This window comes from Boeremia exigua (genome assembly GCF_020726555.1).
Source record: "Boeremia exigua strain MPI-SDFR-AT-0100 chromosome Unknown C7974scaffold_16, whole genome shotgun sequence".
NCBI lineage: Eukaryota > Fungi > Ascomycota > Dothideomycetes > Pleosporales > Didymellaceae > Boeremia > Boeremia exigua.
Genome location: NW_025763533.1, coordinates 684,697 through 705,709, shown reverse-complemented (window position 1 = coordinate 705,709; position 21,013 = coordinate 684,697). Strand labels below are relative to the sequence as shown.

Below are 21,013 nucleotides of genomic sequence, written 5' to 3'. Positions count from 1 at the left end.
GAGTTTCGTCCAGCGACAACCGTGCGAATCCCTGGCTTCATCGACTCATCTGGCCATGATGTAAGTACAAGTCGAGACTGGTGGCTGGCATGTGCAATGATGCTCACCATCTGGTAGGTTACCTCGCCCATGGTGTGATCCAAGCACCATACCCTCATCCATTTGCGCTCGCAGGGACTTGGTGCTGGCATTGTTGGCACGTTCAAAGCAGGACACTTGAGCCATGTTCACTCGTCGAGAGCTGTACAAATTCGCCCTTGCGTAAGGTCATGCGGGCACGTTGAGAATCTTGGCCAAAGGGTGGGTTGCTTCAGAGTCGCGCAGAGTCGCACAGATTCGTTTCACTGATTTCTGTACTTCTTCGACCATTGCGAGCCGCTATAAGATGACGGCGACGGGCGTTTGGCGTTCCTGGAACCTCCATTTCGTTCGCTTATATGCCGACCAGTCTTGCAACCAGGTTCTCCAACAAATCTATTGCAGCATGTGAATTGAGGAATCTGGTCAAGCCTCGACGGCGCTTCATGGCCAGAATGGAAGTAGCAGTAGTCTATGTCATGTTCTTTGAAGAGTTCGCCACACTGCAAACACAACTTTTGCTTCAGATTGGCCGCGTGTTCTTGCGTCGAGTGTGGGCGATTAGCGGATCTTGCAGTAGTGCTGCTAGCGGCTGGACGATGTATGGAGCTGCTATGAGCTGTCGTATGATGGCTCAGCTCCTGCCTTCGCGCATCTCGTTCGATTGCCGGAAAGTCGACAATGTTGGTGCTATCATCAGAGTCTGTGGGACTAGACCGATGCTCATGCTTCACAGGTGGAGGTTTCTGTGTGCTGCGCGGCAAGCGAAGAGCATCTCTATTTTCGGTTGTATCAGGTGGGCGATTGCTGCGAAGCTGTGACGCTGAGCCGTGCGAGCTGCTGCTGGGTCCATTCTGCCTATTCGTAGGCTGGTGAACACGGGGTTCGATGATCCTAGGCTCAGTCTTGACTGTGGACTGGGTCTGAGTATGCGACTTGGCCTGTCGTCCGCGCACCAACGCCTGCGCCCATGGTGAGTGAGGCGCAAGGCCCCGCACAAGCGCGCCAGACAGCGCTGGGGATGTTTTGCACAGCTGCAGCACAACACTTCGTAGTGCGCGATGGCTACTGGTGTCAATTATCTGCTTGACATGCTGCGGGTTGATACGTCGCGGCGGCTGCTGCGGGATATTCCTACTCCGCGAAGAACCCTGGCGTTGACCAGGCTCGTTACTACTGTGCATGCCTCGATGCGAACTTCTTGGCTCTTCTTTTAAAGGCCTTGCAGACTGCTGCGGTTGCTGCTGCATGTATACATTGACACGGCTTTGCCGTCTTGATTCAGGTTCTGGCGATGAGAGAGTTAGGTCGATAGCCTCCATATCTGCCTCGCGTCCACTCTGCTCCTGCTGCCGACTCATTATATATTACGATAAAGTCAATGAAGATAGACTTTAAACAAGACGATAGTGGATTGAATAAAAGGTTGTCGTAACCAAAGAGCTGGTAACGTGGCTTTGTTGGGCAGTGCTTGTGTTTCTCGGCGCAAGCAGCGTCTTAGCGCATGGGTCGACCTTTACCGCTCATGTACACGTGACCTGCAAACTTCAGCATCGACTTCACAGATCGACTCAGGCTCTGAGATGGGCAGCTTTACTTGAGTAGGATTTGACTCCTCCGCCTCACGTGATGCGAGCTCTGTCCAGCGACCACGCGTCTTCTAGAACTGCCGTACGAGGTTGCACGGTAGCGAGCAGATCTGTACCCCGGTCTTGGCGGCCTCGGGCAGAATTTGACCGTCCTTCATTTGACTCCTGTGACACGTCCTTAATCAAAGCGAAGCCGCCGCACGGACCCATAGTGGATTCCACCAACCGATCAACGACACAGGCCCCTCCATATTCCCGAATGCGGCATGCAGTCTGGGGGAGCCTCCCGACGGGCTTTCGACGGCCTCTCGAAGCGGGGCTCTATTTACGTAGCAGCCATCTAAACATGTTTCGGTGACTTCTCATAGTGTTTGGTGCAAAAACAAAGTACCCACATCACAGCGCCTAATTTCCACAGCAGCCAGGCTCTGACAAGAATATAGTAGCTGCTACATGTATATATATAGGGACTTCTGCTTGATGTAGGTCGATCTTCCATTCTTTTCGCTCATCTTCACACTCGCTTCTTCGAAATGCTTCCAAACTTCGCGCTATTTCTTTCGCTCGCAGCAGCAGCTGTCGCAGCCCCTGCTCCACTGACTGCCCGTGCTGGACGTACTTCTCCTCCCGCTGGCTGCTTGTCCGTTGGCGCTTCAGGAACATACAAGACTGTTTCTGCTGCAGTTGCCAAGCTCAGCACCTCTAGCACTTCTGCTCAGTGCATCTTTATCTACAAGGGTAGGAGCCAATATTTTCGATACGCAACAGTCGGACTAACATCTTATGACAGGTACCTACAAGGAGCAAGTCTACGTCCCAGTCCTCAAGTCAGCTCTCACTCTCTATGGAGAGACTACCGACACGAGCGGCTTTGCATCGAACACTGTCACTATTACCCAAGGCAAGAGCCAAGATGACTCTGCCAACAACGATGCCACGGCCACTTTGAGAGCTTGGTCTCCTAACTTCAAGGTGTACAACATCAACCTTGTCAATACCCGGGGTCAAGGCTCTCAAGCCCTCGCTGTCAGTGCCAATGCCGACAAGCAGGGCTACTACGGTTGCCAATTCAAGGGTTACCAGGATACTATCTTGGCCCAGACAGGCAACCAGGTATACGCCAAGTCGTACATTGAGGGTAAGACTCACTCTTGATTCTAGCAATTCGCTTTCTCTAGCAACTGCACCGAGGCAACACTTACTAACCTGTTGAATAGGTGCAACCGATTTCATCTTTGGTCAGAAGGCTACCGCTTGGTTCGATGGCGTTGACATTCGTGTTCTCGCTGCTTCCCAGGGGTACATCACTGCCAACGGTCGTGATTCCGACTCCAACCCATCCTACTACGTCATCAACAAGTCCAAGGTCTCTGCTGCATCTGGTAACACTGTTAAGGCTGGTGCTTACTACCTTGGTCGCCCTTGGAGGAACTATGCTCGCGTTGTCTTCCAGAACACCGCCTTGTCGAACGTCATCAATTCGGCGGGCTGGGTGCAGTGGGGCAGCAGTGACCCTCGCACAGATAAGGTCACCTTTGCCGAGGTCGGTAACACTGGTGATGGTGCAAGTGGCACTCGGGCTAGCTTTGCGAAGAAGCTGTCTTCCGCTGTCAGTATCTCCACAGTTCTCGGTAGCTCCTACAAGGACTGGGTCGACACTACTTACCTCTCTTAAGCGGATCTGCACCCACGCACCTGTAAATAAGGGGCATACCTTCTTGTAAATATTCATGCTGGAAATGATAATTTTGAAGCGAACTTACTCTTTGTACCATGTGAGCGTGAATTCGTTTCATGATATCTTGTCGATAAGGTGAACTCCTAATTTACGGTGATACGTGATTACAGCGTAGAGCGACAACTGCGGAATGGCTCCGCACTCAGGCTGCTCCCCACTTCTTCGTCGGCTCCAATTGCCCACTACTATCTCATCAGCAGGTAATCTGATTCGTCTCTGTAATCTGAGAGGTCTAATAGGGCGAAATCAAGGCCCAATGGATGCTATTTAACCACAAGTCCATCCCCATATCATAAGCTTATTGACCTTCAATAGACGCTTCAATCGATTGACACAGCCCAACTTCAGTATGGCAACACTTGAATCAGCAATCCCACTGCACTTGCAGAAGCCACGAAAATGCCCTATGAGCATGCCGCCCAGCTACAAACCCCCGTTCCCAAGCTACTGTGCACGCTTTCCAACTTCCATGTCAAACCTTGTCATGGCCATTATCGGCGCACAATACTCTTCTAAGACCAAATTCGATGATACTGGCATTGCGAAGATCAGGTCTTTCGTGACCATGTCTGCATGCGCCACTCTTCCCTCTTTTTGGGAATCAACATCTGTGACAGACAAACGCGGATCCTACAACATCGCCATCATCGCTTACTGGCCCACTTCTTCTACATTTCAATCGTGGAAATCAGATTCCGGCTTCGACACCTGGTGGCAGAGCAATGAACGCGAGAAAGACGGTCACGGCTGGTTCCAAGAAGTCTTGTTTCCAAGTGTCGACCGCTTCGAAACCGTGTTCTCCAACAATGAGATCCCTGAGGGCGCAGCAAACATGCGTGAGAAGATCAGCGGTGAGATTGGCGAGCATGGATATTGGGGAAGTATGCGGGATCGGCTCCCCGCAGCGCAAGATGATCGATTGGAGGGCGAGCAATGGACTGGACCTACGACCAATGACACAGCCAATTCTACACAATCCCATGAGAACAGCAGAAGAGTAAGAGTGCCGGGCAAAAAGAATCTTTGCGTAATCCGCTCAGGGCAAGATTGGTCTGCCACGCTTCCTGCGGAGCGTAAGTTATACCTCGAGACGATGCATCCTGTGCTTGTCAAAGGAATGACGTTTTTGAGAGACGAAGGGAAGGAGATCGGGTGTTACGCGAACAATCTCTGGGACGTGATCGATTCGTCTACTTATGAAGCGAACCTCGAAAAGACGTACGGACTGGGGTTTTTCGATGACTTGAGCTCACTGGAGCAATGGAGCAAGAGTCATCAGACACACATCGACATCTTTGGAGGATTTCTGATGTACGCAAAGAAGTTGAACAATGTGTTGAGTCTGCGATTGTTTCATGAGATCTACGTGTTGGAAGAGAAGGACCAAAGTTTCGAGTATGTTGGGTGCCACAAGGACACAGGGATGTTGAATGCAAATTGAAGGCAGGTAAAAGATTAAGGACAAAATATTGAGAACGGTATAAGATCAAACGAAAAAGAGATAACAAACATTTGCTGAAGACTAGAGTGGTTGAAGGAACCAATGTTTAATGAAAATCAGGGGGCCGATTCATGGTTAAATACATACCATAGGAAAGGGAGGTGCAAAACATCTTATTGTATACTGCAGTGGTGCTGGTGTTCCTAACAACGACGGAATGGAGGATCCGCAGATGTGGGGCTAGCGTGGTTGCCTTATCGCCTTATCGTTATCCGCAGGATAGCTTCAATGGCGACGCGCGACGGGATGGCGACGCGTCCACCACTAAATGCAAGGCGTCATCACCCGAGAACACGGCTTTATCTGTGCTGCGCAGAACAGTCTGTTAACACCCAGTAGACATGTCGGGGAGTCGTGACGTGAACGCTGCGGGCAAGCGGCAGCTGATATACCCCGCGTAGGATGATAGGCGGGAGCTTATGCGCGGGGTGAATGGCGCAACCCATCTATGAGCCGCGGTGTCTTGCTCTTGTGGTGTTGCTCCTTTGCCAGCACTCATCTACTCCATGTTATGATAGGCGCACCGGAAGCGCCCGCTTGATCTTTAGTCGTACCTCAGTGTTCAACGCCTGGAAAGTTGAAACTGGCACGGTTGTGAATGCACGATTAGGCAACCCCGGAGACCCTCGAGCTGCATAGGACTCTACGTGTTCGAACGCTGTGGTACACTTGAGCTGTATTGTTCTGCTTGCTCTCGATCTCACTGACACGCTGATTGTAGAAATACACTTATCGCTGTTCATACACTACCATTACCTCGATCGTCCTCACACCTCATAATGGCGTGGTGGCGTCGCGACCCTTCACTCTGGGCACGATCGCCAGCCCATCGCTACGCCCAACGTATTCTTCGAGACCATGAAGCTATATTACGTACACGATGCTTCTCACGCACGCCGTCGAACACTGCACAACACCAAGATCCCGATAATGCAAGACGCCCTGAAGGCATGACAGATCAGGAGTGGACACAGCTGCAACGCTACCGGAAGTGGAAGAGGCTGCTGCAGGAACACCCATACAAAGGCTTGTTTGGGGCCAGTGAGGACATGTTGAAAGGTAAAGGGCTTACCGACTGGGAATGGGTGTACAAGACGTTTCCCAAATGGATGCTGCAGGACATGGATCCTCAGCAATCAGTTGATCAAGACAAGAGTAATAGTAGCGGTGGGCTTACACCCTCGTATTGAAAGACGAAAGCTGACAGCATGCAGGTCGAAAATATGGAGACAGATCAGGAACGCAGCCTCGGGCAGAAGAGCGGCTATCTGGCGAGCGACAGTCTGCTTTCGCACCACCAGCTATCAGAACGACACACTACGAACTTGATGAGTTTGGTGTTGTATCACCATCCGATCTGCGCCGTCCACGGGATGGCCCGTATGTGAAGGTAGTGGGAAAGAATGAAAAGCGAGATCTACCCACACCGGACATCAAGAAAAGCAAGACGGACTCCGTAGCTCCTGAAAAAATAGTACTCCAACCAGGTCTGAGACAGATAAATGCCGCCGGGACACAGGTGCCAGAGGTAACCAAAGACGTAGCCAAAGAAGCCTCCAGCCGAGAATCAACATTCATCGACACGTTCTTCGCCGACGAGCCGAAAGTATATGATCGTGATCTTGGTAACAGCAAGTCTTGGAGGCAGACAGCGCTGGAGAGGCGACAAGCGCCAGACGTTGTCGCCAAGTCAAAGGCAGGATCATTGCCGACTGCGAAGCCCAAGGAATCAGCAACAGGAGTAACGTCGCCTCCAGTTCGAAACACCATCACAATTCCCTCTTCGCAGGCACTGGTCGATAACTATCCTTACCCGAAGCCATCATCTACGCAGAGCAGCAATGCTGTGCAGACAAAGCTTGAGCCGACTAGCAGAGTAGTAGATTGGTCGGTATCACGACCATCAGAGATCACGAAGAATGCTAGTACCCCAAACGTAGACTCGACCTTTGCACAAACCACGTTAGACAAGCTTCGAAATCTTCCCGAGGACGATATCGACTTCCTGAGTGCTGATGAGATCCGAGCAGCTATGGGTCGCAGGAACAGTGGCCTGAGGACGAGCGAGAAGAGAGACGACCGACAGAAACTCGAGACCAGCTACATCACTGCTGAGCCAAAGGCACTTGACGATGTAGTCGAAGGTCACGTTTTGAACAATTATCACGTGCGTCGATTTAAGCAAGAATTTGAGCGAGCACAGACCGTAGCGGAGGCACCTGTTCAAATGGAGTCCAGCATCGATCGCATGAGAAGGTGGATCGAGGATGGAGGTACTTCTCTCGCCAAGCACTTTTGGCAGGACCCTATTGAAGCAGGGGCTCCGTCAGAAGCAGATTTGCAGTTTGCCAAGCAAATGTCTGGTCTTGGTAAGGGTCGCCGTGCGAGAGAGCACATTTCAGAAGATCTGGAAACCGACCTTCCCATGTGCAAGGGCCTTCTGGATCGTCTCAAGGATGACGAAAACAGAGTCGAACATACAGTTCTCCTTCTGAAATCCCCTAGGAGAACAGTGCATGGTACTGAGATCTCTAAGAATCTTCGAACCATTAGGGAGCGACGGTTGCGAAATACCTATGAACGAACAGAGAAACAGTTCGAATCAGCGTGCCAGTCTCTCCGTGATCTGGACGCTGAAACGGTCCAAAAAGCTACCAACGCCTTTAAAAGGCGCCTTGGCATCGCTTCAAGAGTCTTGCACAAGAACCATACTCTGACTCGAATGCTCACCTGGGGTGCACAGGCTCGTCTCGATGAGCCAGATCTTGAACGCGGCAAAGCCGAGTTGTACAGCGAAATTTTGACCCGATTGGCAACTTTGCGAGACACACAACTGGCTCTGGCTCGGTTGATGGATCATGCAATACAAACTTACGGAGTGTCGTTGAAGCCAGCAGACGAAGCACTCTCAAGGGCAGCGTCAGTCATCGAACTTGAAGCAGCCGAGTCAATCACCAAGGAAGATGATGCATCATCCAAGACAGCTGGTGCTAAGTTCTTAGCCGACACAGCAGCCGCAGCCCGTCTCACCGATGAAATACAAACTCAAAAGTCAGCGATGCAGGGCTTATCTGATGATGGCTATGCAAGAGCACCCAAGCAAACTCCTCGAAAGATCTTTGAAGAGAAGAGTCCTCTAGCTCATAGCCTCTTCAGGCCGTTTAACCTCCAGTTCGAAAATCTGGGTAGAAAATCTGATGGGGAGGAGGCAGCAGACAAATTGCAGGAAGCTCACCAGCAAAAGGTGGGCGATAGGAAGCTGGTGCAGGAAGTCCGTAACGCATACGAAGACGTCTATGGGCCGATTACAGTCGAACATAGACAGGTGTCATTAGCCGAAGAACCTACCGACAATCCGAAAGCTTTCGAGATGCTGAAGGAGGATCCTTTCAATGTCGAAGCTACAGCTGTCCAGGAGAACCTGAGCCCTGTTGAAGCTACCGCTGCCAGCGAAGCGATGGAAACGAAACCTATCGTCGAGGAAGCCGTGGCACCGTCCGCGTCATCCTTGACACACGATACCATTGTTGAAGATAATCCTACGGCAGTACCCGCATCAGAAGTCGCGATCAACATTCCTCAGATAACTTCCTCAGCGTCCGCAAGCGATACCTCCACCGAAACTGCGACAGATGCGACCTCGACCACAAATCTGCCAACACACTACACTATCCTGGTTCACGATCCTCAGACGGACACTTTGAGCATCACGACATCATCAAGCGCACCTCCGCGTGACACCTCGCCGGCTCTACCAATACACGAAGCGCTGTCTACACTAAAGGCACCCGCCAAATTTGTCGCATACATCACCCCTGGCCTCGAAGTCGTCACTGCCAAGCGACACATGCTTGTTCTCCGCAACGCCCTTGACGAGACATCTTCGACACGAGGCTTCGAGACCATTGGTGCCCCACCGTCTGCAGACACAACTACGGAGACTTTCTACAATCAGGTTAATCCCATCGATGGAACTTCTCGACTCAGTCCAACGGGCTACAGCGGCGTTGAACAGAGTCGTGAACAGCTCGAGAAGGACTTTGAGGAAAGGAGACAGGCGGCTGTTGCTACGGAGGCGGCGAGGAGTAAGAAGAGTAAGCAGCAGGCCAGGGACAAGGAGGTCCCACCAAGAAGAAGAGGGGCTGTAGGCGGTGTGATCAAGACTGCAATCTGGGCAAGTGCCGTTTGCTATATTGTGGGTGTTTCTGCGGAGTTGCTTCGATGATCAGTTCATCTGACTTGTTTTTGGCGCCTTTGCATGCAGCGTTTTGGGATGGCGTTTGGAGATGCACCACACTCACGGGCCTCGACGTATTGCTTGATAATCTACATCATTTCTATCAGCCGTAAGCCACTGGGCAAACAATGCTCACCACCAACGTTCACATCAATGTGGGGCTAGTTGGAGGCCCCACTGGTCTGGGTGAGGCTGACAGCGGGCTACCAGAAATATTCTCACCAAAGCAACTTGGCAGCACGTCATTGAATTGAAGGAGGTGATTATGCTGACCGTGCTGACCATGCTGACAATTAGAGCCCCATCAGGTGTCACGTAGGTGTACTGTTGGATTCTCCACCAGTGACCAAGCTAGACGTCCACATAAGACATCCACGTGGGGCCTACGACAATATACAGTCGAATACAGTCGCCGGTGTACAAGCAGCAGTGGCATAGACCAGCATTCCATATTCAAGATGCATCTTCTCCCAACCGTCCTCGGCCTCGCCTTGGGGCCACCACTCGTCAATGCTGCAACCCTCTTAGCAGGCGGCACCGTAATCGCCTGGGACGAGTCCACCTCCAACCTGGCCGTCCTCCGCAACGGCTCCGTTCTCATCGAAGATGACACCATCACCGCCGTCTTCTCCGGCGTCTACAATGGCACCCTGCCCCTCAACCTAACCCGCGTCGATACCACCCACGACATCGTATCTACGGGCTTCATCGACACACACCGCCACAGCTGGCAAACTGCATTCAAGACCCTCGGCTCCAACATCACGCTGCTGCAGTACCTTCCGCACTTCGGCAGCCCTGGGCCCGCGGGAACGTTGTTCTCGCCCGACGACGTGTATGTGGGCCAGTTGGCGGGGCTTTACGAGGCGCTGAACGCGGGCGTCACGACGATTGTGGATTATGCGCATTGTGCGTGGAGTCCTGCGCATGCAAGGGCAGCGCTGGAGGCGGAATTCGAGAGTGGGATTAGGGCGGTGTATGCATATAATTTCGGGGACTACGGGGCGACGAACTTCTCTTTCGAGGCGCAGGTGGAGCAGTTCGAGGAGCTGGTGGGGGAAGCGCGGTTTGGCTCGGCTGTGGAGTTGGGGATCTCGTATGATGGGTTTGTTTACAGCGCTGAGAGTGAGACGAGGACGGTGCTTGATCTTGCGAGGTAAGTCGTGTCTCTTGTTCGACTTTGGGGGGTTCGTGTACTTACTTTGTCTTTCAGGGACCACAACGTCTCTCTGCTGACGACCCATGCCAACGGCGGCGTGTACGGTGCCGCCAACTTCCCCTCGACCCTGGACAGATTCGGCTTCCTCAACCAGTCCATCCCGCTCATCTTCGCGCACGCGTCGTACCTGAATGTGGAAGATGAGCAGCTGTTGCGGCAGTACAATCACTTCATCTCTGTGACCCCGGAATCGGAAATGCACTACGGCCATCTGCACCCGAACAGCCACCTTATTCTTGACCAGGCGAGTCTGGGAGTCGACACGCACTTCACCTTCTCGACTGACATTCTGACGCAAGCGCGCATCTGGCTGCAAAGCGTGCGAAAGATCCTTTACGGAGAAGTCGTTGATAGGCGCCGGGTCCCTGCGAATAATCCGATGTCCGTGAATCAGGCCTTCCAGCTGGCGACGCGTAGTGGCGGCCTTGCGATGCGACGACCTGATCTTGGCGTCCTTGCTGCAGGCGCAAAGGCTGACTTGGTAGTGTGGAGTGGAAGAAGCCCGAGTCTGCTAGGCTGGCGAGATCCCGTTGCAGCGATCATGTTGCATGCGAGTGTAGGCGATGTAAAGCATGTAATGGTAGACGGGCAATTTGTTAAGAGAGACGGGAAGTTGACAACGCAAAATTACGAAGGCCTGCAGGAGCGGTTCTTGCAGAGTGCGGAGAGGATTCAGGACGCGTGGGCGGAGATGCCCATACCTGCTTCTGAGAGCGAGGCGAGTGCCGGAGTACCATATGAGCGGGCTTTGGAGGTAGACGTGCAGAGGGGAGAGGGGACAGGATATGGGCCGCTTTTCTTCTAGAGTTTTAGTGACACAGGTCGCTACACATTAATAGAATCAGGTCGCCATAGAGCAACTTGGACTCGAATACTAGGCCGTGTGGAACAAGGTGTGAAAGGGCTTGCTGCTGGAGCTCTGGCGCAAGACGGTTTGAGGCGGCGTGAGTTGAGGGCGTTTTGAATGAGCGGCAGTAGTTTATGCTTGCTCGTACGCATAAATATGGCCATGTGATGGCTTGTCTCCAAAGTCATCGCGCTTGATAGCGACGATGCAGTGTCAGTAGTTCCTGGATGTGGTAGACCGCAGCCAACAGTGAACGGACCTTGAAATGGAAGAGGACATTAAAACTAAAGCACAACGACTCTTGGTCTTCGTAGAGGTCTATCAGGCTGTCTGTGCCTGCTCGTCCTTCGCCATCTCCTCTGCCAGCCACTCTGCCTCCTTCTGCATCTCTTCATTACTCCTCGGCTTGCGACTGTCATTGTCAACGGCAGGAAACCCACCCCTCGCCTCCTCATCGGCCCTTTCCTTCTGCTTCATCTGGTTTCCAAGATGAGCTTCCTCGCTCTCCATCATCTCATAGATGGCGTCGGTGCCACCCCTGTGTTCCAGGTCATCCTTCTTTCGAGGGATGATGTGGGCATGCACGTGCGGCACGCTCTGCCCCGCGTCTTCGCCATCCTGGATGGCGATGTTCAATGATGAGGCAGCAAAGACGCGCTCCACCATGCGCGACACGTGTTGCACGGTCAGGAAGAGGTCCTGCACTTCGGCCGACGTAAGGTCGTTGAAGCGCGGCACGATCCGACGAGGCGAGACAAGTACATGGCCTGGCAGCAGCGGTTTGAGGTTTACCAGGGCGAATGACAGACGCGTCAGGTGGAAGACCTGCAATTGTAAGCGGAAACTCCAGCGCTACGCCTGCGCCCGCGACGTTGCTCACTGCACCACGTCACGGCTGTGCAGTGCGCCGCCAATGAGCTCTCGCCATGCCACGCACCTGACTTGTCACGACGAAGGCGCCAAACTTGACCACATCTTTGGTGATCGGCATGCCTCCTGCTATGCAATGTTGTCGCCGTCGCAGTCTCCAGCTCCAAGCACACAGCCAAGACTTTGTGCTAGCGTCGTTTGCGGTGCGGATACGGCGCGCACCAGTTCCGAAACGAGCGGCGAAACTTCGATGCAGGGACCGCGCCGACGATGCAGCCGGGCAGCTCGAGGCGAAGACGCTCGGCGCGACGACGCTGGGCCGTTTTGGGAGGCCGGGGAGGCGCAACCGTGTCACATGCCAGGAACGCGTGGTGGGTTCTGCGCAATTCATTCGTTTGATTCTCTGTGTTTACGCTCGCGCATTACACAGCGCACTATACACGGATGATCGCAGGGACAATGGCACTCCCCGTCGTGGGGTTGGCAGTCCGCCCCGTCTGACGCAAGCAGACGCAGCCCCCCCGTATAAATCGCCCTCGACCACACAGCAGGCACCGTGGGCGTCTCAACACACGGCATTCGGCCACCTTATCTTTCCAAGCTGTTTCTGTGGACCTTCTTGTGGAGCCTACTTTTGAACTTTTGGCCGATTTGTTGCTAGGCTTTGCTTAGCTCTGTTGCTTTATCCCACCAAGAACGGCCGAGGGGTATCAGAGTGGCTACACGCCTTGGCTGTGCAATACCGTTTCACGCAGCGGCGCCTCATACGTGTTGCAACTCCACTTGGCCTCAGAGCCTCATTGTCGTACACGCCTCGCACAGGCAACCGTAGAAAATTGCTTGGCTGCCCACTTGGAACAGGAGACTGCTCCGTCCCCCACCGTGTCAGCGCTTTACCTTCTGCTTGTCAACGTAAAGCGTGTCGAAGTTCTGTTTCAGTCCTAATCCGGACGGACATAAATCTGCTCGGTTTCCCTCGCCGGACTGCAAACATAAGCTCTTCAACGCCGTTCCACAACCCTGCCGACCCTTTACCGAACATTCGTCCTCACCAGCCACATATAAAACTACGGTTCCGCCTGCCGTATTGTGGTTCGATACCCACGTTTCCGAAGTAATCTTACGGCACCCATATATAAGTCTCCAGACGTTGCGCCCCACTTCCCGCGACACCATTCCCACAACGCGAACACGCACAACTTCCTCACCTTCGAAATAAACACACAGCCAGACACCATGGATATTGTTCAGTCTTCCCGCGCCTACTTTGCGATGCCGTCGCCCACGCCCGAGGAGAAGATCACTCTTCAAGCCTCCAACACCGTCTACACCTACCACTGCCTCTGCAGCCACCTTCTCCTCGCCACAACCACACCTCTGCCCGCGCTTCCCACACGGCAGAACTCCCAGGACAAGGCTCACATCATGCCGCTTCCCCCCGCAGGCAAGACCGACTCCAACTCCCACTACGGCCTGCTGCTCTCCACGCGCCAGGAGCGCACCGCCGAGATGATGACCAGCGACGACGGCTTTGAGAAGCGCTACCTCCAGCGCTGCGGCCGCTGCAACCTCGCCGTGGGGTACCAGCTGGACTGGGCGCAGTTCGGCGGCGACCGCACGGGGCGCCGCGACGACGTCGTCTTCCTGATCCCGGGCGGCTTCATGACCACCTCTGAGATGATCAACTACAAGAAGGGCGCGAGCGCCGCCGGCAACTCAAACCCTGCCGTCCCGGGCATGTCGTCTGCCACGGCAGTCGCTGCCTAGCTGCGCCTCGCGTCAGCCTCGCGCCCCCCACTATCCGTGCCTGCACTTCCCGCGGCTTCTGCGCCCGTGCCGCGGCACCGGTGGGGCTCCTTCGGCTTCCTTCACGATTCTTCTTTCTTACATTCCACATTGTTCCAAACACTGGTTAGGGTTGGCGTCACGGCATCATAGCAAGCACTGCATGGCGAGTCTGCTGAATTTTCTTTCGGTTTTCGGCTTCCTGTTTCCTATTTCTTTTCCTCGTCGCTGCTTGTGCACGGCGATTCATTGCGATACCCCACTGGCGAACGCGCAAGGCTTCTCATGCTACACACAAGCCTACCCATAGACGTGGCCCACTGGACCAAAAACATGTCTTGAGTCAATATATTGATTTCGATCATCGCTATTGTATATGACCGTTCGTGAAGGAGTGTGTGATCGCTCGTGAGATGTGCAGTGAACTTACATAACGTGACCTCCATGAACTCTGTTCTGCTCGCCCTTTCCATTGATGTTCAGGGCAGGCCGCTCACTCGGTCCTACTCTACTACACGTCAAAGCTGCGACGAATGCTGCGCATGATTTGTGAACATGGGTTGTGTGCATGAAGTGTGTCATTGAGGCCGCAGTAGCAGCCTGGCTACATAACTCCGCTCTTGCCGTTCAGGCAGTGAACAAGACCGGTGCCCTCGAGAATCCCAACGCCAGTATCCGCATGCCAAAACCATAAACATGAAGCTCTTCGTAAGAACGTAACATCCGTGCCCTGCCGTCTAGTTCTCTGCGATTGTCTTGACGAATTCTGGCTGTGTTAGCGCCTCTCCAGACGTTTGGTGTTGCTGCATTGCTGCTGGTTGAAAGCCTGCGCGACTTACCCCTGTAATCGACCTCGTCGTTGCTCGCATCGATCGTGCTCTTGAACAGCTCGTCGACCTCCTCCTCGCTCATCTTCTCGCCCAGATTCGTCAGGATGTACTTGATCTGGCCCTTGCCGACGAACCCGCTGCGGTCTTTGTCGAACACCTGGAACCCGCGGATGTACTCCTCGATGTCAAACGGCTCGCGGAACCCGCCGGGCCTGTTCAGGATCTTGGAGAAGGTCTCAAAGTCGACTGCGATGCGTTAGCGGTCGCGTTCGCGCTGAAATGCAGATGCAGCTGCGCGAGAGGGGTGCACGTACAGTCGGCGCCGACGCCGCGCTCCAGGTCTGCGATCTCGGCCAGCGTGGGGTTTTGACCGCATGCGCGCAGCAGGTCGCCCAGGGAGCCACGATCGACACGGCCGTTGCCGCGCTTGTCGAACAGCTGGAAAGCTTCGCGGTAGTTTGTGGAGGCCTGATGGTCGTTATTCATTGTGCCCGAGGTCAACGCGTTGTTGTCTTTGTGTGTATTTCGGGAAGCAGGCGGACGTCGAGGGAGGAGCGTGCGCCGAGTGTATTGGTGGCGGTCGTGTAACAAAGTCGTGCTGTGCAACCCAGGGGAAGGGCAGTCCAGCGCAAAAGGGTCTGTTGTGCCTTGCTTTGTTGACCGGCGACGGCAGGCGCGGGCAGCCAACCACCACCCGCGGAGCCGCCCTCACTCCCCGCTCGCTTCTCTAGCTAACACAGACTGTATCTCACTCACCATTGTATAGGTATGTGTGTGGTGCTGTGGTCGTATGTACAGGGTATCGAAAAGGCCAAAATTGCGTCTGTATGGGGAAAGTGGTGTTCAGTGCAGTGTCGAAGGGGCTCAAACAGACGTGCGTGAGCGAGGACCAGGGAGCGCATCAAGCGCACCGTGTGCCCGCCAAGCACGCGTTGCTAGGGAACGCCTGGTGGGGGATACGGTGTGCGAGACCGCTACACCTGCTTCGACTCTAGATGCAGACTGCATCTGGATGCGCCATCAAGATATCATGAGGGCGCAAAAGCTGCGTGGACGGCTGTTCACAATCTTTCCCTTGCGCAAGCGCGCCTTACTCCACTAACCACAGCACCCATAATCTACATCATCGTTCAAATCGTCAGCGTCCGACCGAACATACTGCGGGCGTCTATCTACCATCTTAGGTGTACAGGACCCATGAAGAACAGAATGTCTTTGTGCTCGAGTGGAATGCCCCTGGGTGGCCGCTTTTGCCAATGGCACCCCAATGGTCACTGTCAACCTTCCCGTTGACAATAGTTCAAAGAATGGCGCTCAGCTGACCTTCCTATTGCCTGTAAGAGTGTGGTATCTAGTCGTCTCTTCTCTTCTTTGATTGACCTCTTTGTCTTCTGTCGCTTTTCCGCACTAGCATTCTTTACAGATAGCATGTTGTCCGGTACAGGAACGGGTGGCTGTGTTTCAGGACTATGAACACTCCAGAGAACATTTACAAGATGATGATAGGATGTGCTGTACCTGTTGTCTCCTCTGTACCAAAATGTAAAGAAAGCCAGCGCGGCAGCTTCATTGTCATCTTTGTCGCTCGCAGACCTCATGCACGAGTCTTGGAGATTGTCTTTGTCGTCAGTCGGCCGGTCCACCTCACATATATGGGCATTGTTCAACCGCTCCGGAGACATCGCAAACCTAATCACCTTTACTGTCATTCCATTTGTTCATATTGAGGATACCGGCCAATCAGCAATCTGGAACTAATTCAACCTTTACAATACTACTCTTCGGTCTCACTCGCTTCGCACAGATTTCATGGCAGATTCGGAAACTCAGCCCGGTAATGTCCCGGGTGGAGAGGTTCCTATGGCTGGCACGACTCCAGGTGCACCAATTCCCATCCCACCGGTAGAAGGGCCTGTTACAGGCGTTGCAACCCCTACATCATTAACTGGCGGCGTGCGCATGCACCCTACCGATAAAGAAGAGTGGCTAAACAGTATTTATGTCACCGACGATTTCCCCGGTAGTATGACAGTCGGCGAATTCAGTAAAGTCAAAGAATTCAGATCAGCAGCAGATTCATTCTGGCAGGATGCTCACATTCAGTGGGCACTGGAAATTATAAGACGAAGACACGCGGCACTTGGGGACGTCTTGATTGTATCATCCATTGAAGCTTCCCAGTTGTGGGCAGCAGGCGACCATCCAGAGGACATATCAACACCTGCTGCGAGACAGGATCACGAAACTCAGTGGGGACCTATGATCGAGCGACTGAGAAGCAGCCCTTTCATTATCTTACCTGTCAATGACGGGTACAATAAATGGGCAGCTCCTGAAGACGAAGCTACCGCAGGAGTACCTAGAAAAGACCTTCCTCAAAACCAGGCGGGCTACAAAGCGCGTCTAGGTAATGGCTGTCATTGGTCTTTCATTGTCATTGACAGAAGAGATGAAGCGAACCCAGCTGCCCATTATGTGGATGGCATGGTTAACCCACAAAAGAGAAAGAACGGCACCTGGAAGATTGAAGGTATCGACCTTAATGGAGTAATAGCTGGTAAAGTGCTCTGTGGATTCGACAACTTACTTGGACTAGAGAAAAGCAAGTTCGTAGCAGGGACACTGAAGTTTGTGCCTCACATGTTCAGAACCAATGCCAACAAAGAAGACTACGGACCATGTGGACCCCATATGTACGCTTTCTTGGACCACATATTACTCAATAAGACCACCCTGATCGACCCTGGCATGCCAACGACCTTCAACGAGAATGACCGAGCGGCCCGTGCGACTGCGCTGGGCTTTGACTCTGCTGCAATACGAGCCAAGTTCGCAGACGAGCTGATGCAGGAGCGGAGACAACGAGAAATTCTAAATCCAAACTTCTCTGTAGATAATCTGACGCCTGATGTGTTGCGCAGTCTTATGACAGTCGACGGTCTCATTGATTTGGTTCAACGTTCATCGCGACCCGAATCCGTTGACCAGATAGACGACGAAGATGATGACGGGCAGTGGGGAGATCCCCCTGTAGACAAGTCGACCCTCAGAGAGGTAATTGCAAACGACCCTGAAGTTTACGCAGACATTCTTGATCGTGAGCAGCGCTACCAACTCGCTCATGAAACTCTGGTCACAAGACAGCGCCTGGAGGACGAACGTCGCAGGCAGGAAGAAGAACAACGTCTCAAGTCTGCAAATGTAACCGACCTCCATCTTGGTATGCACGTTTACCGCAACGTTCCACTTGATGACACTTCTATCTGGCCAGCGGTGGAGACAAGTAAAAGTAGTTATCCGGCAGGCCGCAAGAACCTCCCTGACTTCACCAAGACCGATCCTCCACAAACAACACTTTGGCTGAACAAGTCGACGGAAATCGACATTGACAGAAAACAAAAGGGTTGGCGAATCAGAGCTTCCGCCATGCTGCACTTGAAGTTCTACAAGTCGTTCCTAGGAGAGACGGACGCGAAGCTCACAAACTTCTGGGCAAACGACGTGACAGTTTTCGATCCTAGCAACGAGACGGTCATCAAGATGAAAGAAATCAAAGATGCCAGGGTTCGATGCGGAATGATGAGATTAATGATGATGGAACACTATCAGGGAAAAGCAGCAGTAAAAGCTCTTCTGAAAACTCTCAAAAAGTACAGGGTAAAGGCTTCTGGTGCAAAGAAACCAACTAAGCCAAAGAACCCCAGTCCAAAGGGTGATGATGAAAGCTCTGGCGATGAGAGTGGCGACGGCGATGACGGTAAAGGCGGCGAAAAACAGAAAGATTCTACAGGTCAGTCCAACAACACCAATGCGGGTCAAGGCCAGGAGGGTCCCCAGAATCGGACTACGCAGAACAACAACAGCAGCAGCAATGCTGGTCAAACCACTGACAACCGCCATGGAATCAACAATAATTCCACTAACAGCATCGCCAACCCCAGCTCTGGAGCTGGATCGAAGGCTGTGACCCCCGGCCCTGGACTGAAAGGGCTACTGGACTTCCGCACAATGTCACCAACTGATCTTCAGGCGCATATGACCACTGAGATGAGGACAGATCCTCGTATCATGGGTTTCGAGCGCGACGGCGTACGAGTAGAACCAAGCATCGTCTCAATGCGCGCGCTATGCTTGGTCCAATTGGCTGGGGCAAGCTTCAGCGATGAGACCTACGCCAACTGCACGAATCTATGGCTCCTGGATCCCCTTGTGTTTACCAACGAAGAGCGAGAACGATCCTGGGAAGACTCGGAAATGCTCACCATCGTCTCGAGAATGAACGAGCACTACGGTGTTCGGGCATTGCCGACTGGTCCACCGACAGATGATCCCGGATACAGCAATGGCTTCTCAGATTCAGAAGAGGAAATAGAGGAGGGAACCATTACAGACAATCCTACCACGTCTGGTACCAAGCGCAAGAACCCCGAAGCCCTCACTGGCCCCGCCAAGAAAGTGAAGCTTGATGACCGGAACTTCCTCAAAATGGCAGTCGAAGACCTCGCTCTTTGGATCAAGAAAATGCCTCTCATTTTCCGCAACCGTTTGCCTACAGTGCTAAACACACTCCACGAACGCCACGCGCGTATCTGGCTCGAACGCATGTACGGCGAGGGGTTCGAGTACATGCGTAACGAAGAGCCGCTATCTGAGGCGAGTATAAGGAAGCTAAGACAGTGGGGATTCGCGTCGCCTGCTGGTAGTCTCCTCACGAAAACCGACGATGGGAGGAGAAATCTCTTGCGCAGTTTGTTGACGAATCCGTTGATCCAAGGAAGATTGGTGCCGATCCCAGATCGCAGAGAGGAACTGCGCCAAGAGATGGAGGGCGGAGAAGGTGCCAACCCCGGAGGCCAGCCAGAAACCGGCAGTGGCAGCAGCACAAATGCCAACAGCCCCTCCAACCCTAACTCCGGCGCTTCTAACCCACCTGGATCAGAGAACGGGTCCGATTCTGAGGATGGTCATGGTGGATCAGCAGGTGGGACCAAGCGCGCCCGTGATCCGGACGACACCACGGGAAACAAGTCGAAAAAGCCGAAGACCCTCCATCTAGCCACTCCGGTTGGTGTAACAGTAGAATCTCTCACTCAGCTCGGTGCACCAAGACACTCTCCCCCTCCGAACCCTAACAAACCTGACGAGACGTCAGACCCTGCGAACCCTGAAGTGCCTGGCAATTCGTCAGACCCTAAGAAGGAGAAGGATGACGATGTCAACAACTCGTTCGGAACGGACGATACAGAGGCAATCGCCGTACGAGAAGTGCACATCGGTGAGCGCACATATGTCATCAGCGAAGAAGACAACAACGTCTTCCTTCCCTGGGATACAACCGGCACCTCCTGGCCCTCCGGGATCACGAATCTTCCTGACTTCACTACCATCTCCGCCGACGAGATCGAGCTATGGCTTACCGCAAACCCGGAGATCCGCGACAATCTGGCCACAAACAACGAGCCCGCCTCGCTTGAAGCCTTCCGTGCAGCGCTGCACATGAAGTTCAAACGCACCTTCATGCACGAGCCCGACGAGGTGTTCACCACAGTATGGCTCCGCGACAACACCGTATTCAACGCCGAGGCCATGCATGAGATGTCCGAGCTCGGAGACGCAACGGCGCGCAACGGCGCGATCCGCGAGCGCATGATGCGTGCGTACGAGCCGGAGCTGCTGCGCAAGCTCGAGACGTCTGAGATCTACAGACCCGAGTCGCCGCGTGCACCGAGTGTGGAAATTGAAATCATCAATGCGTCGACGTCGACAGTCGTGCCAGATGTTCCCGAGAAGGATCGTACGAAGCTTGGTCCGATGACTCAGAGGGAGGCGCAAGCTGCTTGGCGCCTGGAGAATAGGGAGCAGAAAGCGAGGGAGAGGAAGGAAAGGGAGAAGAGGGAGCAGGAGGAGGCGGAGGCAGCGCGGCAGCAGGAGGAGGCAGTGCGGCAGCGCGAGGAAGCAGCAGAGCGAGAAGCGGCGGAGCGAGAAGCAGCAGTGCGAGCGGCGGCGGAACAAGAGGCAGCAGAGCAAGAAGCGGCGAGGCTGAAACAAGCAAAGCTGGAAGATAACAGGAGGAGGAAGAAGGAACTGGAGGAAGAGAGGAAGAGACAGGTGAGGGAAGGAGAGGTCAGGAGGGGCGGTAGGTCGAAGACGCCCGCTGCAAAGTATAAGGAGTAAGAGAGGTAGTGTATGGCTCTAGCGTCTGGCATTTGTCCGGAGTACTGTGTTCGTAGACTGTACCTTTATTGTTTGTGTTCGTCTTTGTAGCATTTAGAACATGTGGTTTTGGAATTAAGCAGTAGTGTCTTACGCCCTGTAGTTA

At 53.5% G+C, this 21,013-nt stretch overlaps 9 protein-coding genes across 9 annotated transcripts; 6 read left to right on the top strand and 3 right to left on the bottom strand.

The window, feature by feature from the left end:
• Positions 1-312: 312 nt before the first annotated feature.
• Positions 313-1,724, bottom strand: C7974DRAFT_90487 (uncharacterized protein). The gene is made up of 2 exons (XM_046147477.1): positions 1,676-1,724; positions 313-1,616 (listed from the first exon to the last, which is right to left on the bottom strand). The coding sequence occupies exon 2, from the start codon at positions 1,437-1,439 to the stop codon at positions 342-344; it is 1,098 nt and encodes a 365-aa protein (XP_045991079.1). The 5' UTR covers positions 1,440-1,616; positions 1,676-1,724; the 3' UTR covers positions 313-341.
• A 135-nt stretch (positions 1,725-1,859) lies between these two features.
• On the top strand, positions 1,860-3,467 carry C7974DRAFT_406914 (pectin methylesterase). The gene is made up of 3 exons (XM_046143185.1): positions 1,860-2,405; positions 2,458-2,805; positions 2,885-3,467. Exons 1-3 carry the CDS (start codon positions 2,201-2,203, stop codon positions 3,340-3,342), a joined length of 1,011 nt encoding a protein of 336 aa, XP_045991078.1. The 5' UTR covers positions 1,860-2,200; the 3' UTR covers positions 3,343-3,467.
• Positions 3,468-3,590: 123 nt separating this feature from the next.
• Positions 3,591-5,153, top strand: C7974DRAFT_406909 (heme-containing dehydratase protein). The gene has a single exon (XM_046143184.1). The coding sequence runs from the start codon at positions 3,755-3,757 to the stop codon at positions 4,844-4,846; it is 1,092 nt and encodes a 363-aa protein (XP_045991077.1). The 5' UTR covers positions 3,591-3,754; the 3' UTR covers positions 4,847-5,153.
• Positions 5,154-5,516: 363 nt separating this feature from the next.
• C7974DRAFT_90425 (uncharacterized protein) lies at positions 5,517-9,366 on the top strand. The gene is made up of 3 exons (XM_046147475.1): positions 5,517-5,569; positions 5,628-6,073; positions 6,121-9,366. Exons 2-3 carry the CDS (start codon positions 5,686-5,688, stop codon positions 9,129-9,131), a joined length of 3,399 nt encoding a protein of 1,132 aa, XP_045991076.1. The 5' UTR covers positions 5,517-5,569; positions 5,628-5,685; the 3' UTR covers positions 9,132-9,366.
• C7974DRAFT_90426 (uncharacterized protein) lies at positions 9,367-11,177 on the top strand. The gene is made up of 2 exons (XM_046147476.1): positions 9,367-10,299; positions 10,357-11,177. The coding sequence occupies exons 1-2, from the start codon at positions 9,602-9,604 to the stop codon at positions 11,165-11,167; spliced, it is 1,509 nt and encodes a 502-aa protein (XP_045991075.1). The 5' UTR covers positions 9,367-9,601; the 3' UTR covers positions 11,168-11,177.
• Positions 11,178-11,530: 353 nt separating this feature from the next.
• On the bottom strand, positions 11,531-12,463 carry C7974DRAFT_370401 (HIT-like domain-containing protein; the record flags this gene model as incomplete). The annotated part of the gene is made up of 2 exons (XM_046139965.1): positions 12,147-12,463; positions 11,531-12,034 (listed from the first exon to the last, which is right to left on the bottom strand). The coding sequence occupies exons 1-2, from the start codon at positions 12,198-12,200 to the stop codon at positions 11,531-11,533; spliced, it is 558 nt and encodes a 185-aa protein (XP_045991074.1). The 5' UTR covers positions 12,201-12,463.
• An 852-nt stretch (positions 12,464-13,315) lies between these two features.
• Positions 13,316-13,792, top strand: C7974DRAFT_294621 (uncharacterized protein; the record flags this gene model as incomplete). The annotated part of the gene is made up of 1 exon (XM_046137675.1): positions 13,316-13,792. A coding segment is annotated over one exon (477 nt), but the record flags the coding sequence as incomplete, so codon positions are not given.
• Positions 13,793-14,241: 449 nt separating this feature from the next.
• On the bottom strand, positions 14,242-15,555 carry C7974DRAFT_406905 (uncharacterized protein). The gene is made up of 4 exons (XM_046143183.1): positions 15,451-15,555; positions 15,009-15,162; positions 14,704-14,940; positions 14,242-14,630 (listed from the first exon to the last, which is right to left on the bottom strand). The coding sequence occupies exons 1-4, from the start codon at positions 15,451-15,453 to the stop codon at positions 14,602-14,604; spliced, it is 423 nt and encodes a 140-aa protein (XP_045991072.1). The 5' UTR covers positions 15,454-15,555; the 3' UTR covers positions 14,242-14,601.
• Positions 15,556-16,435: 880 nt separating this feature from the next.
• Positions 16,436-20,974, top strand: C7974DRAFT_445930 (uncharacterized protein). Its single transcript, XM_046145570.1, has one exon. The coding sequence runs from the start codon at positions 16,504-16,506 to the stop codon at positions 20,866-20,868; it is 4,365 nt and encodes a 1,454-aa protein (XP_045991071.1). The 5' UTR covers positions 16,436-16,503; the 3' UTR covers positions 20,869-20,974.
• Positions 20,975-21,013: the final 39 nt, after the last annotated feature.

What these genes read in the sequence shown, in the direction of transcription:
- C7974DRAFT_90487 (XM_046147477.1), bottom strand. Translation starts at nt 1,439, where the DNA reads ATGAGTCGGCAGCAGGAGCAGAGTGGACGCGAGGCAGATATGGAGGCT.
- C7974DRAFT_406914 (XM_046143185.1), top strand. Translation starts at nt 2,201, where the DNA reads ATGCTTCCAAACTTCGCGCTATTTCTTTCGCTCGCAGCAGCAGCTGTC. An exon ending in GTGCATCTTTATCTACAAGG is followed by an intron (nt 2,406 to 2,457) that starts GTAGGAGCCAAT and finishes ATCTTATGACAG; the next exon opens with GTACCTACAAGGAGCAAGTC. An exon ending in CGCCAAGTCGTACATTGAGG is followed by an intron (nt 2,806 to 2,884) that starts GTAAGACTCACT and finishes CCTGTTGAATAG; the next exon opens with GTGCAACCGATTTCATCTTT.
- C7974DRAFT_406909 (XM_046143184.1), top strand. Translation starts at nt 3,755, where the DNA reads ATGGCAACACTTGAATCAGCAATCCCACTGCACTTGCAGAAGCCACGA.
- C7974DRAFT_90425 (XM_046147475.1), top strand. Translation starts at nt 5,686, where the DNA reads ATGGCGTGGTGGCGTCGCGACCCTTCACTCTGGGCACGATCGCCAGCC. An exon ending in AGACAAGAGTAATAGTAGCG is followed by an intron (nt 6,074 to 6,120) that starts GTGGGCTTACAC and finishes GACAGCATGCAG; the next exon opens with GTCGAAAATATGGAGACAGA.
- C7974DRAFT_90426 (XM_046147476.1), top strand. Translation starts at nt 9,602, where the DNA reads ATGCATCTTCTCCCAACCGTCCTCGGCCTCGCCTTGGGGCCACCACTC. An exon ending in ACGGTGCTTGATCTTGCGAG is followed by an intron (nt 10,300 to 10,356) that starts GTAAGTCGTGTC and finishes TTTGTCTTTCAG; the next exon opens with GGACCACAACGTCTCTCTGC.
- C7974DRAFT_406905 (XM_046143183.1), bottom strand. An exon ending in GCGCGGCGTCGGCGCCGACT is followed by an intron (nt 14,941 to 15,008) that starts GTACGTGCACCC and finishes AACGCATCGCAG; the next exon opens with TCGACTTTGAGACCTTCTCC. An exon ending in CGACGAGGTCGATTACAGGG is followed by an intron (nt 14,631 to 14,703) that starts GTAAGTCGCGCA and finishes TAACACAGCCAG; the next exon opens with AATTCGTCAAGACAATCGCA.
- C7974DRAFT_445930 (XM_046145570.1), top strand. Translation starts at nt 16,504, where the DNA reads ATGGCAGATTCGGAAACTCAGCCCGGTAATGTCCCGGGTGGAGAGGTT.